At 43.2% G+C, this 15359-nt stretch overlaps 1 protein-coding gene across 1 annotated transcript; it reads left to right on the top strand.

Annotated features, from left to right (window-relative positions):
• Positions 1 to 3325: 3325 nt before the first annotated feature.
• On the top strand, positions 3326 to 14245 carry LOC103121752 (tripartite motif-containing protein 10). The gene is made up of 7 exons (XM_007532285.2): positions 3326 to 4177; positions 5662 to 5757; positions 6362 to 6592; positions 8167 to 8189; positions 8687 to 8802; positions 11798 to 11830; positions 12918 to 14245. Exons 1-7 carry the CDS (start codon positions 3749 to 3751, stop codon positions 13433 to 13435), a joined length of 1446 nt encoding a protein of 481 aa, XP_007532347.1. The 5' UTR covers positions 3326 to 3748; the 3' UTR covers positions 13436 to 14245.
• Positions 14246 to 15359: the final 1114 nt, after the last annotated feature.

The following is a 15359-nucleotide window of genomic DNA, read 5'->3' as shown; positions in this document are numbered from 1 at the left end:
GGCTTCAGTAGGGTGGGGGCAGCCAGGGCGGGGACACTACTTCTTGTCTCCTGTTGAGCAGTGGAAGCCATAAACTTCTGGCTATGAGGCGTGCCCACGTGGCAAAGTCCAGTGAGAACAGGAGGTGAGTGACTTCCGGAGACTCCAGGTTTCTGTTCAGATGATACAGGTCTGCACAGTGATGACTGCTCACAGGGTTCCCTCCTTATATTTACCTTATCTGTCCAGGTTGGTCCCTCCAAAACTCCCATCCTCACTCCCACCTAAGTTTGGTGGACATTATACTTTAATTTTATTTTTAAATTATAGGCAGGAGAGGGCAAAAGCAATGATATAAATGATTCATGTTAATAAACAAAAATTTGAAAACTCAATTAGTCTAGAAGATAATCAGATGAAACCACACTTGTCTAAGGCTTTGTATTATTACATCTAATCTGATAACAACTCTTGGAGGGCTGAGTACCTTTATTTTCCAGAAACAGGAATGTAAATTGAAAGGTTATGACTTCCCTAGTTCACAGAACTAGAGAGGTCCAAGGTTGGGGTCACTCCAGGCTCTTGCTGAATTCTGAGTCATGACAGTGATAAATGGTCACAGTCTTTACTCACTCACCTGCTTCTGTGGATAAGTCGAGGCCAACCTCTTTCATGTTCTCACCGAAAGAGCAGTCCTGAACCTGTTTCATTCCCTTTTCATTTCAACTACTTTGTCCATTACATTCTCTTCCCACGCTTCCTACTCCCATACAAACGAAAAGCTGTCCATTCCAGGAGCCTCTGGACTCATGTGGTCACAAAGCATTAAGATGTGGCTAGTCCTCCTGACCCTTAGTTTCATCTGCTCTAGTCCTACCTTTGGGTTCCTTTTTATTAAGCAGTTTGTCCAGTTTTCTATTTTACTACCTTTCAACCACCAAGTTGCAGATGCTACTATGATTCCATTCTAACTTCCCTGGGCAGATGACTTTACCGACTATCCGAAAGTCTCACCTCTCCAGAGCCCTGTGCAACTAGGGAAAGATAGAAACAGGCTGAATTGACCTGCCAACATCCATATCCAGCAGAGAAGCAATTACAGAAGCCGGACATTCCACCGTCTGCACTCCATAGAGAAGTTTGGTCTATATTCCCAGAGGGATAAAGAATAGGGAAGTTTCTAATGAGGGGATGGGACAGAGAACTCTAGTGGCGGAAACTGTATGGAATTTTACCCCTGTTATCTTACAGTCTTGTTAATCATTATTAAATTGCTAATAAAAAATTAAAAAGTGGTCTGGGAGGTGGCACAATGGAGAAAGCACTGGATTCTTTTAAAAATATTTATTTATTCCATTTTGTTGCCCCTGTTGTTTTATTGTTGTAGTTATTATTGTTGTTATTGATGTTGTCGTTGTTGGATAGGACAGAGAGAAATGGAGAGAGGAGAGGAAGACAGAGTAGGGGAGAGAAAGATAGACACCTGCAGATCTGCTTCACCGCTTGTGAAGCGACTCCCCTGTAGATGGGGAACTGGTGGCTCAAACCAGGATCCTTATGCCAGTCCTTGTGCTCTGTGCCATGTGCGCTTAACTCACTGCGCTACTGCCCAGCTCCCAAAGCACTGGGTCCTTAAGCATGATGTTCTGAGTTCAATCCCTGGCAGCACATGTACCATGTACCAGAGTGATGTCCAGTTCTTTCTCTTTCTCCTTCGATTTTTCTCATTAATAAAGTAAATAAAATCTTTTAAAAAATGACTGGCTTTCACACAAATCACCTTTTTAAAAAATAAATAAAAGAGAGAAAAATAGAAAAGGAAAAAAAATTGTGGCTGGTCCTGACTAAGATGTGCTATGTAAAACGCCAACCCAGATTTTAAAGACTTAGCAGCAATGAAAAAGAATGTAAACTATCTTACTACTAATTTGCATATTGATTATACATTGAAACTTAATATTTGGGGATAAAGTATTAAAAATTAGTTTCACTTTTTCCCCAAATACGATCACTAGGAAGTATTCAACTGCATATGTGGTTCAGATTATGTTTTTATTGGACAGAGCAACTCTGAAACACATATAAATATGAGTACAAATTATAGTCACATTCTTTCTTTTTAAAAAATGGCATATTGGGGAGTCGGACTGTAGTGCAGCGGGCTAAGCGCAGGTGGCGCAAAGCACAAGGACCGGCATAAGGATCCCCGTTCGAACCCCGGCTCCCCACCTGCAGGGGAGTCGCTTCACAGACGGTGAAGCAGGTCTGCAGGTGTCTATCTTTCTCTCCTCCTCTCTGTCTTCCCCTCCCTCTCTCCATTTCTCTCTGTCCTATCCAACAACGACAACAACAATAATAACTACAACAATAAAACAACAAGGGCAACAAAAGGGAATAAATAAAAAAAAAGGCATATTGGGAGTTGGGTGGTAGCGCAGTGGGTTAAGCACAGGTGGCACAAAGCATAAGGACCAGCGTAAGGATCCCAGTCAAGTCCCCTACTCTCCACCTGCAGGGGCGTTGCTTCACAGGCAGTGAAGCAGGTCTGCAGGTGTGTATCTTTCTTTCCCCCTCTGTCTTCCCCTCCTCTCTCCATTTCTCTCTGTCCTATTGTCATCCAACAACGATGACAATAGTCTACAACAACAAAAAACAACAGGGGCAACAAAAGGGAATAAATAAGTAAATATAAAAAATAAAAAAGTTTTATTTATTGAGTAGAGATAGAAAATAATTGAAAGAAAAGGGAGAGATAGAGAGGGGGAGGGAGAGAGAGAGAGATAGAGAGAGAGAGAGACCTGCAGACCAGACCTGCAGACCTGCTTTACTGCTTGTGAAACTTTCCCTCTTGCAAGTGGGAACAGGGGCTTCAACTGCAGTCCTTGTGTATGCTAACATGTGCTTTACCAGGAGGCACCTTCCTTCATGTGTGCCCTGGATAAGCTAAATAATCTGGCTAAGCCCAGCTTAGGCGAATAACACCTATGTTATAGGGCAGACAGGAGGAATAAACAAGATTATATATTTAAGTTGCTTACATCACTGTAAGGTACATCATCATCATCATAAACAAATGGGGCTGTGCTATTTTTCTTTCTCCTTTCCCACATAGTGTATATCCCAACCTCTTTGTAGGCCACTTGGGGGCATCTCTGGTGAGCTTGTCTGTGCTGTGCTCCACCCCCATCCCAAAACGACCTTATCTGAGTCACCACACTCCCTGAGCTGGCTGATACCTCCAATCTTTCTGGAGACAGCTGGTTATATTGCAGGGAGGATGGGGTGGCATCACTGCTCTGAGCCCCAGACTCCATCCTGCCCACCAAAGAAGAACCATCTTTTGCAACTGTCGATGGTTAGGATATCATTACTTTCCTTCTCCTGAGTGACTGAATAGACAGGAAGGTATGGTGAGCCCCAGCTCATGGACATCTATCCAGAGAGTAACTGAGGTCATCTCTGGAAGCGTGTGACCCCTTCTTCCTCTCTCTCCTCTATTTCTCCATCTCTGCTCTTGACAGACATATATCTGTTTCTCTGTGAGGAGGACAACAGAACCTTGACTGCCAGATTCACATTGGCGATGTGTGTGTGTGTGTGTGTGTGTGTGTGTATGGCTATGAAGATGTCAGTGTGAATTCAGAGTGTGCCTGTGAACACATATGAGTGTGTATGGGTGTGTAGTGTGTGTCCTCACTGCTCTTCAAACCCTGCTCCCTTAGCCAAGCGGAAAGGGTGACCTTGTGGAACCCAGAGACACAGTAACACCATGGCCTCAGCCACTTCTGTGACCAGCCTGGTGGATGAGGTCAACTGCCCCATCTGCCAAGGCACACTGAGGGAGCCAGTCACCATCGACTGTGGCCACAACTTCTGCAGGGGCTGCCTCAACCACTACCTGGAGATTCCCATCCCAGACTCTGAGGAGCCCCCTACCTGCCCACTCTGTAAGGAGCCTTTCCGCCTGGGGAACTTCCGGCCCAACTGGCAGCTGGCCAGTGTGGTGGAGAACATCGAGCGCCTCAGGCTGGTGGCCACCCCAGGCTCAGAGGAGGAGGATGTCTGCCAGGAACACGGAGAGAAGATCTACTTCTTTTGTGAGGATGATGAGATGCAGTTGTGTGTGGTGTGCAGGGAGGCCCAGGAGCACCGAGCACACACCATTCGATTTTTGGAGGATGCAGCAGCTCCCTACAGGGTAGGAAAATGTAAACAGGCTTGGAGGGTGTGTGTGTGGGGGGGGGGCGAACTGGGGGAGCTGGAGGACTGGAGGAGTGGAGGAGGCGGCTAAGACTGGGCTAGAGCAAGAGAATCAGAGCAGATCTGTGGGTTATTTAGGTCACTTTGAAGTCAAAAGTTTATCTTCCTATTTCTATCACTACCCAGCCAATGGACCAAGGCATGGCAGATTATGTTTGTGTTTTAAATATGTTCTTTGTTGTTTACTTACGGTCAACACATAGTAGGGATTAAATACTTGTTGAATGAATGATTGACCAAAACATGTCTGTGCTGGGGATCAGTCAGGCATGTCTGGGTTTGTGTTTGAGTTGATGATTGCAGTGTGTGTACATGTATAGATTTTCCATGTTTGCCCACATGTACAGTGTATTTGTGGGGGGGAGGGGAGTCTGGGCATTTGAGTGAGAAAATAAAACTGGGCAGTCATGTTTGTGAGGAAATTCAGATGTATACACATGCAGGTATTTACATATATTTAGGTAGTATGCAGTTTTATCTGTCATAAAAATGAGTGTGTGCTGGTTTTTGTTATTTACACTGTGTTTATTTATTTATTTTTATTTTCTGCCTCCAGGGTTACTGCTGGGGCTTGATGCCTGCCCTATGAATCCACTGCTTCTGGAAGCTATTTTTTCCCTTTGCTGCATTGCTGTTATTATTGTTGTTGTTGTTGTTATTGCTATTGTTGTTGTTGGATAGGACAGAGATAAATGGAGAGAGGAAGGGAAGACAGAGGGGGAGAGAAAGATAGACACCTGCAGACCTGCTTCACCACTTGAGAAGTGAACCCTCTGCTGGTGGGGAGCCGGGGGCTACAATCGGTATCCTTATGCCGTTCTGTACAATTTATGCCATGTGCGCTTAGCCCGCTGTACTACCGTCCAGTCCCCCACAGTGTTTTTTTAATGTAAGTGTGTGTCTGTGTGATTGTCAATTAGTTAACATTTGATGATAAGAATTTTATGTGTTTCCAAATGTACCTATATGGACATTTGCTTGTACACAGATAATTTATTTATTGTTTTACATTAACTTCACCCAGAAACATATACAGAAAATTGACTCCATTTATAAGAGATGGATATTTGAGACATCTGAGAAAGTCAAAATAATTTCAAAGGGTATTTCAAGCTCAGCATACTACTCAGATATCATCTGTTAAAGACAAAAGAAATTAGACTACTTAATCTGAAAAAAAAAAAGGAAGACTCAGTGTGAACCTTAAATCATAGCCTATGATAGCACAGAATAAAGGGGGCAGTACTAAACAAAATTCTTGTAGGATCAAGTCAAGGAGAACAAGACCCAAAGACAGTAAGCTGTCAAGGACGGAAAACAAAACAAAACAAATACAGATATTGTCTCACCTCCGGAGACAGGGGGCTGGATGAAAACAAATATTTGTTTCCATCTTAAATAGTTTATACTCTTTATCAACAGGAACAAATTCAGAGGTGCCTTGAGAATCTACGAAAAGAGAGAGATGAGATTCAAGGAGTCCAGTCAAGAGAAAACCAGAGGATACAAATCCTCTTGGTAGGTCATCATCCCTTCCCTGGATCCCTTCCTCAGAGTCTGATGTTCCCTGAAACAGAGGCACCATTGTCTGGGGGAGTTTTAAACTATTCTGAGTTTGATTCCTGATGCCAACATCAACTCTTACTAGTTCTATGAACTCAAGCAATTCTCTGTCCTCCATTTACTTATCTGTAAAATAGAGATTCAAAAAGAATCACTGCCTCGCTGGCTGGTTATAAGAAGTGAGTAAGGTTATGCCTGCAATACAGCTTAGTGCCTAGCACAGAATGTGTACTTCATAGGAGGTGGGAGGTATAGTTTTCCCTCCCCCTCCCCTACACCTCCTCTGAGCTTCACCCATTTAGAAGCTCCAGCAGATGGTGCCAAGGCAATATAGGTGGCCCAGCTCCCAGAAATGGCATGGCAGATGCAAAGGAAACCATGCAGCAATTTCCAGTCTGTTTGGGAACTTGGAGCAGCAGTGGATAATGGTGGAGGGACTCTGATTTTTATCACCTAACTCTGGAGGAAGATGAACTAAAGAAAAAGAAAAGGAAGTTGAGGAGGAGGAGAATTAGGAGGATGAATAACTTCTTCCTGATCTCTCTTCTTGCCTCCTCAGACTCAAGTAGCTACAAAAAGACAGAAAGTGATATCTGAGTTTGCACACTTGAGCCGGTTCCTGGAAGGACAGCAGGGCATCCTTTTAGCTCAGCTGGAGAAGCTTGATGGGGATATCTTGAAGCAACGAGATGAGTTTGGTGTCCTGGTCAGTGAGGAGATCTGCCGGTTTAGTGCTCTGATTACAGAACTGGAAGAGAAAAACAAGAGATCTGCCAGGGAGCTCTTGACGGTGAGGCCTGCCTCTGCTTACTGATGCTTACTTCTGACTTGCTGCATCTTCACCTTGGCTAAGTTGTTTCTTCTTTCCTCACACACCTCTGAATCCCAGGTGGAAGACTGGTCACAGGACCATTTCTAAGTTCCAGTTATTATAATCTATTTTATTTTTAACTGGAGGGGGCGAGTGGGTTAATGGATTACAATGCAGTTGTAAAACTATAGGTGCAATTACTCATCTCCCTGTGCATCATGAAACAGAACCTTAAGGTTCTCTCTGTCCCTTCTTCCCTCTCCTTTCCCGGAGTTCTTTGTTTTGGTGCAATATGCCATACCCAGTCCAGGTTTTGCTTTGTGTTTTTTCTCTATATGCTTATTTCTTAAGTACCACTTACAGGCAAGATCATTTGGTATTTGTCCTTCTCTTTTTGACTTATCTCACTTAACATGATCTCTGCAAGTTCCATCAAGATGAGGTAAAGGAGATGCTTCATAGTTTTTTTTTTTTTTTTTTTGGTGGCTGAATAGTATTGTGCTGCTAAGAACATAGGTGTGCATAGGTCTCTTCTGATAGATATTTTTGTTTCCTTTGGGTAAATTCCCAGGAGAGAAGTTGCTGGGTCATAGAATAGGTCCATTTCTAGTGTGCTGAGAAATCTACAGATTGTTTTCTACAAGGGTCGAACCAATTTACATTCTCACCAGCAGCAGTCCAAAACTGTCCCTTCTTACCACCACCACCACCACCACCCCTATCCTTTCCAATATTTGTTGTTTCCGTCTTTCTGATGTATGATATTCTCACAGGTATAAAGTGGTACCTCATTGTTGTCCTTTTTTTTTTTTTAAGATTTTATTTATTATCTCCTATGAGAAACATAGAAGGAGAGAGAGAGAACCAGACATCACTCTGGTACATGTGTGGCTGAGGATTGAATGCAGAACCTCATGCTTGAGAGTCTGATACTTTATCCACTGCACCACCTCCCAGACCACCCTCATTGTTGTCTTTATTTATGTTTCTCTGATAAGCAGTGTCAAGTTCTGTGTCTTACTTCTTCTCCAGAAACCCCATGATCATCTTGTTCCTTGGTCTCTGTACCATCATCCATTTAACAGAAAAGATTTCCTTACCTGCCTCATGGGAATATTGTAAGGCTTCCACAAGAAAATGTACTTTGAAAGCATTAATACTATTCACACAAATATCAGGTGCTATTTTCAAGGTAAACTCTTCTTTTTCCACCATCCGTCAATCAGGATGTTCTTTCTGATCTATTTTATCTCTTCAGACTGAAGGGGAGAAACTAGTATCCCAATAAGGGAGTAAACTAAAGCAACATGATTTAAAGAGGGGATGCTTGGAACTAGGAAACTGAGACCTTGGGATGGGACTTGCTTTTGTCTCTGATTAATAGGACAGATAGGTCCCTAATGCTTTGTGAACCCTACAATGACTTTATTCTTTGCATCTAGGATCCTTTTTTAATCCCAGGCTAGGAATGTGGCAGTGTGTCTTTCCTGCTTATAATGAACATGGGAGTGTGGGGAGGTGGAACTTAACCCCTTGCTCTCTCTTTCTCCTAGGATATCAGGAGCACTCTAATAAGGTAAGCAGTATGGTTTTGTTCTTCTCTCTCTCTCTTTTTTTTTATCAGACATACACATACCTGCACTATATTCTTAACTGTTGCCACACAAATACCCAAAAGTTTCATATTTTGGATAAAAATTCACATGTGGACTCACAGGACTGGTGAAATAGCTCACTTGGATAGTTTGCTGCCTTATTATGTACCTATGTTCAAGGCCAGCTCCTATTTCAGTGAAAGAAGCTTCAGTGCTGTGGTATTTATCTATCTATCAATCAAAAATATCTATTAAATATGTATCTATAAATATTTTTTAAATAAATGCATCCTAATGTTCAGATATAGGTAAACACCCTTGCATACTATTGTCTGAGGGCAGGTGAGGGTCCATCCCAGGGGAAGGATGTTTGCCTATGGGAACTGGCACCTCCATGCTCAGTTAGAAGGTGGCCAGCTGAGATGGAGACACAGCCAAGGAAGGTAAATTCCAGACCTCACCACTTCTTTGCCTCTAGATGTGAAACCAGAAGGTGCCGAAAACCAGAAGCTGTGTCTTCTGAGCTGGGCCAGAGGATTCGGGACTTCCCCCAGCAGGCCCACCCACTGCAGAGAGAGATGAAGATGTTTCTGGGTAAGAGCACCACAGGCCTCCTCTGAGCACACATAGCAGTGAACCCTGGGCTTGGGAATGGCTATAATGTTTTATCACCCAAGATTTGTGTAGCTTTTGGCAGGGCTTGTACCCTTTCTGTGCCTTGATTTTTCTTATCTTTTAATTTTAATTTTATTTTTATTTATTGTATATGTCAAGAGATAAATTGAGAAGGAAGAGGGAGACAGTAAGGAAGACAGAGACACTTGCAGCACTGCCTCACGTAACCTGTAAAGCTTCCCCCATGCAGCTGGGGACCAGGGACTAGAATCAGTTCTTTACACTGGTATGTTCAACCAGGTGCACTACCACCCAGCCCCTGGCCTTGATTTCCTTATTTTCAGGTCTCTGGGGGAAAAAAAATGACTGATTTGAAAAATAAATTTCATCAATTCGCATTAAGTAAAACAAAGATTTCTATGTCACCCTCAACAATTAAATAAAAATTCATGGAGGTATCTGTAACACTCAAGTTATTAATTAATTTATTTATTTACATTTATTTATTTATTTTCCCTTTTCTTGCCCTTGTTGTTTTAGTTATTATTGTTGTTGTTATTGATGTTGTCATTGTTAGATAGGACAGAGAGAAATGGAGAGAGGAGGGGAAGACAGAGAGGGGGAGAAAAAGGCAGACACCTGAAGACCTGCTTCATCACCTGTGAAGCGACTCCCCCGCAGGTGGGGAGTCAGGTGCTTGAACCAGGATCCTTCCACCTGTCCTTGCGCTCTGCGCCACCTGTGCTTAACCCACTGCGCTGCTGCCCGTCTCCCAACACTCAAGTTTTTATTTATTTATTTTTTATTTAAGAAAGGATTAATTAACAAAACCATAGGGTAGGAGGGGTACAATTCCACACAATTCCCACCACCCAATCTCCATTTCCCACCCCCTCCCCTGATAGCTTTCCCATTCTCCATCCCTCTGGGAGCATGGACCCAGGGTCATTGTGGGTTGCAGAAGGTAGAAGGTCTGGCTTCTGTAATTGCTTCCCCGCTGAACATGGGCGTTGACTGGTCGGTCCATACTCCCAGTCAGCCTCTCTCTTTCCCTAGTAGGGTGGGTCTCTGGGGAAGCAGAGCTCCAGGACACATTGGTGGGGTCTTCAGTCTAGGGAAGCCTGGCCGGCATCCTGATGACATCTGGAACCTGGTGACTGAAAAGAGAGTTAACATACGAAGCCAAACAAATTGTTGAGCAATCATGGACCCAAAGCTTGGAATAGTGGAGAGGAAGTGTTAGGGGGATACTCACTGCAAACTCTAGTGTACTTCTACTTTCAGGTATATATTTTGCAGTAGTTTACGGATACGTGTGAACATATGCTCTCTCTCACAGAAACTGGTGTATATCTAGGTTTTGGGACTTTGTTAGAAAGTGAATCACCTGAGATGAAATTAGAATATACTATAAAAGGAAAGGTCTCATCCGAGTAATGAAGTTGAAGGGTTGTCATTCCACATGTGAAGTCTCTGGACACAGTCTGAAGTGAAGCATGTTGAGGTGGCAATCGTTGTGTTGGTTAGGTTGTGATTGGCAGATGCAATATTATTTGATATGGATTGGGAGAGGCATACGGGAAAGTGGGCCCTATCCAATGGTTCCAGGACTGGGGGAAGTAGAGGCTCTATAGTGGAGATGTGAGGTTCCTGCTGTCTTAGGGTTCAAAAAGACAATCGATAGTTAATGTTATCATCACATTATTTAGTAATTGGGTTAACTTTGAAAAGTCCTTTTGTTAGGGTTTGTTGTACAGTACCCAGTATCTTGTATATAACTGTGCTATTGGTTGCTTCTGATCTACTTGGTCAACACTCAAGTTTTTGATGAGGAGGAGGCCTATTAAGAACAAGGAAAAAAAAAACCCCAGCAACTTTATTCTCCTTTGCCCTGTGGTAGCTGACTTTTACTTTCTTTCTTTGCCTTCCCTCTACCTCTTCACTTAAGTTTTGATTCTCAGCATTGAACTGCCCAGTGAGGACTAAGTGCATCCTTCCCAACCTTTCAGAACAGGGAATGGGGGTAAGAGAGGGTGTGGAGAATTTAACATGAGAACCAGAAAGTGACTCGGCAAACATTCCTCCCCCAGATGACTTCTGGAATGATGCCACCTGTTTATAAATGACTCATCCACAAAAAAGTCACCCTAGAAGTGTTTTCCCCACAGTTGACTTTCTTGTAAGTACTCCTAATTGCCTGGCAGTGAAGGAATTTTATTCTAATCAAAGACTGACCTTTGGCAAGCCCAACAATGATTCCCAGGCAGAACAAGAAATAAATCAACCCACTTATCCACTAAATAGCTGTTTCTTAAATATTTATTATATGTGGTGGGCTCTTGATCCAAGGCAGGAACTTCTAAATAGATCTAGCAAGCAGTAGCATCAGTGCCCCTGGAAACTTGTCAGAAATACAAATTCTTAGATGCTCTCCAGGTCACTTGAATCAGTTTTAGCAAGTTCTCTAGAAGAGGTTGTACAAGCTTAGGTTTAAAACCACTAGTCTAGGAGGCTGGGCAGTGGCACAGCAGATTAAGCACACATGGCGCAAAGCACAAGGACCAGCATAGGGGTCCCGGTTCGAGTCCCTGGCTCTCCACCTGCAGGGGAGTCGCTTCACAAGGGGTGAAGCAGGTCTACAGGTGTCTGTCTTTCTCTCTCTGCCTCTTTCTTTCCCTCCTCTCTCCATTTCTCTGTCCTATCCGACAACGATAAACAACAAGGGCAACAAAAAGGGGAAAAATGTCCTCCAGGAGCAGTGGGTTCATAGTGCACCATGCCCCAGCATTAACCTTGGAGGCAATAAAATAAAATAAAATAAAATAAAATAAAATAAGCAAAAAACCTCTGTTCTAGACACTTTCAGCTTCCAGCCCTCTGTCCCTTGTCTTCTCTAAACCTTAATTCCCTTATCATTAAATATTTTATAGTGTTGAGACTAATAAAATCTTATCCTGTTTTATTTACTCTGCAGAAAAACTCAGCTTTGAATTAGACTATAACCCAGGTAAGTAGCCTATGTCAATGTGGGAGGGAAGGAGAAACCTAAAACTGAAAAAGACTGGCAATCTTTCATGTGTGCACACACATACACACATGTACCATTATGTAGTTTGTGGGAGAACCACAAAGCAAAAACATACACATACCACACTCCAGGTATAAAACTCTTGCTCTGATTTGTATGTGATGAGAGGACAGAAAGATTAAATCAGAACAGGACAAGGTCTATCACAAACAGTTTCTTGGATGAAGATCTGGATTTAGAATCTTTTTTTTTTTTTTTTTTAACTGTTGGGAACACAGTTCCCTCTAAGGTATCATTTCCTAGATGAGAATTAGGAGGATGTCCTGTGGGTAAGACAGGAATGAACAGAATGGGCCCCATTCAAGGTTGTTCCCTATCTATCAGTTTTATAATTGTTTTAAGGGAATCTGTAACCCCTCAGTGGTCTGAATTTGTGTATTTGCTTCAATAAATGATCTGAAAAATAATGATAGACTGGGGTCTGCTGAAGCTGTGATGTTAAAAAGTAGTTCTCAGACCATGACAGTTTTATAGTTACTGAGGCAAAATGAGCAGTGTGTGGGTGAGCCAGGACATTTGTCAGGAGCAAAGATTATAAATAAGTCATTACGGATACGGGAGGAATCATGAAGTTTGGATAGAGGAGAAAATGCCGTTGTTTTCCAAGGCAGGAAATACAAGATGGGAAGGGCATGATATGTCAGAGGCAGATCAGTGTACATGTGTATACACGCACACGCACACGCACACACACACTTTTCTGGAAGCAGAACAGATGAGAGCATAGATGTCCCAGCAAACATTTCCTCAGAGGCATTCATTGACATGTGCTCAAATAATCCATGATCTTGTTGAAGTACAGATTATTTTGGGTGGTGTGGAGGAAATCTGAGAGGTTGCAGTTCTAGCAAGCTCCCAGGTGATTCTCACCATGTTGGTCTTACATTGTTGGTAATACATTGTTGGTAATAGCAACATGGGTGAGTGCCAAGGGAGAGTTCTTAAGCTTTTCTTGAAGGTGATAATGTGTCTGCTGACATCAGTGTTCCTTTTGGTTTCCCCACAGCTTATGTCTCTCTGGACCCCCAGACTTCCCACCCCAAGCTCCTTTTGTCTGAAGACCATCACCGGGCTAGGTTTTCCTACAAGTGGCAGAATTCACCAGACAACTCCCAGCGTTTTGACCGTGTTACCTGTGTCCTGGCTCACAGTGGCTTCACAGAGGGGAGACACACGTGGGTGGTGAACATAGACCTGCCCCGTGGGGGCAGCTGTACTTTGGGTGTGGCGAGTGAGGCCATTAAGCGAAAGGGGGAGGTGCGGCTGCGACCAGATGAGGGAGTGTGGGCTGTGAGGCTGGCGTGTGGCTTCGTCTCAGCTCTGGACGCCTTCCCTACACGACTGACTCTGGAGGAGCAGCCCCAGCAGGTGCGAGTATCTCTTGACTATGAGCTGGGTTGGGTGACTTTTGTCAATGCTGCTACCCAAGAGCCCATCTACACCTTCACTGCCTCTTTCACTCAGAAGGTTTTCCCCTTCTTTGGACTCTGGGGTCGAGGGTCTAGTTTTTCCCTCAACTCCTGACAGGATGGATGCAACTACTCTTTTCAATTATTATAAGAAAGGACAGTATGAACTTATCCTCGGCTGGAAGATTTGGAACAGAAATTCATGCCTTAAGTGGTGTGACAGAGTCAGGATATTGGCAGGCAGCAAGGTGGATGACTTTCAGTCTGCTGACCAGTCCCTTCATCAGTGCCCAGTGGATGGATGGTTGGGTATCTAAGGACTTGGGCTGCTGCCAGTACACTTCATTATACCCACCAGGTGCTGAAGAAACCACATCGAGAAAAGAATACTCCATTTAAAGCCAGAGAAGCTGTGTTCTAGACCCAGTCTTATAGCCATCTGTATGATACTTAAGCCTCTCTTAATCCTACATTCTTCCCCAAATAGTGGGCTTTGTGTATTCACATGCTAAAACAATACATTGTGTGCTAACTGTGATCCAAGCAATATGGTGACCGACCACCTGTGATGTGAAAATAAAAAGAAAACCTTGTTTCATAACTTGAAAGAGTTCATGGGAAGAGGTTGAAGCTGGTGAATGAAGAAAGGACAGGAAGAAGCATTTTTTAGGGAAAAGAAACCCGGGGAACTGACTGATCTGTGACCAACAGATCATGTCCATTTTCCCCATGAATAGATATGCTGCCATCTCAAACCCTGACACCACTCAGTGTCTGCTTTCTCCTGGTGATGTCACTCCTGTTTGATATGAAGATGTGGCACCTTGGTGGAAGAGACCAGGGAAAGCCGGGTCATAAACCACAACCCAAGGACCATATTCAATCCCTGGGGAAAGTTTTCCCTATACTATTGATCACCATCTGGGGTTGAGAAATGAAATAGTAGAGAGGACTGAGTCTCACGTAAGTCAGCTGTGGGAGCAGTAATAGTACATCTGTACCCTTGTGGTAGGTAAAAATGCTCCAGGTGAAGGCACTGGAATGAATTAGATAAATGGGGCATTTAACTCAAAGAGTGAAAACTGCTTTAGAGCTGGATAAGAAGTGGTATTTGAGGGATGGAGCAAAAATGTGGAGAGAATTTAGGCATTTGAAGATATGTGGAAGGGCCAGGTGGCGGTGCACCTGGTTAAGTGCACACATTACAGTGGTGGAAGGACACAGGTTCAAGTCCCTGGCTCCCACCTGCAGGGGGAAAACTTCACGAGTGATGAAGCTATACTGCAGTTATTTCTCTGCCTTTCTCTTCGTCTAGCTTCCCCCTCTCAATTTCTCTCTGTCTCTCTACCCAATAATAAATAAAATATATATATAAAAAGAAGATGTGTGGATTTGAGGTGGAGAGGTCTTGAAGAGACAGGGTGCTGAAGGAGACTATGGTCATGTGTGAGGTGAAGAAGCTGATTACTGGTGACAGGAATACCCACTCCCCCTTACCTACCTGATGCTGATTCAGTACTAACTTACAGCTGCTTAGAATTTGGAAACCAAGGATGGGGATATAGCATAGTGGTTATACAAAAAGACTTTCCAGCCTGAGGCTCCATGGTCCCAGTTTCAATCTCCAGCACCACCATAAGCCAGAATGCTTATGCAGTGCTCTGATAAAAAATAAATAAGTAAATTAATTAATAATAAATTTATTTTGAAACAGCTTTCATTCATTCAACAAAGGAATTTTAAATGCTGTGCTTATACCTAAAACATGTAGTCTTTGAAACCTACAGGACGTCAATGAAAGGGGAAAAAAGTCCTTTGCTCAGTATAAGTACAGTCATGCCTCTGCATCTGGATGAAGGCAGTGACTCCAGGACCTCCTTTCCTTTATCTCATAACCCAAGGGCATCTAAGCCCATATAAAGTAGTGTTGTGTTGGTATATAACTTAAGAACATCTTCTCATCTACTTCAGTTCATCTCTGAATAACCTACAAAACCTAATATGATGCAAATGCTGTGTTGTACTGTATTGTTGAGAAG

This window comes from Erinaceus europaeus, chromosome 4, assembly GCF_950295315.1.
Source record: "Erinaceus europaeus chromosome 4, mEriEur2.1, whole genome shotgun sequence".
Lineage (NCBI taxonomy): Eukaryota > Metazoa > Chordata > Mammalia > Eulipotyphla > Erinaceidae > Erinaceus > Erinaceus europaeus.
The sequence above is the reverse complement of the archived record's forward strand: the minus strand, read 5'-3'. Positions and strand labels throughout refer to the sequence as shown.

What these genes read in the sequence shown, in the direction of transcription:
- LOC103121752 (XM_007532285.2), top strand. Translation starts at nt 3,749, where the DNA reads ATGGCCTCAGCCACTTCTGTGACCAGCCTGGTGGATGAGGTCAACTGC. An exon ending in AGAGATGAAGATGTTTCTGG is followed by an intron (nt 8,803 to 11,797) that starts GTAAGAGCACCA and finishes TTTACTCTGCAG; the next exon opens with AAAAACTCAGCTTTGAATTA. An exon ending in TGAATTAGACTATAACCCAG is followed by an intron (nt 11,831 to 12,917) that starts GTAAGTAGCCTA and finishes GTTTCCCCACAG; the next exon opens with CTTATGTCTCTCTGGACCCC.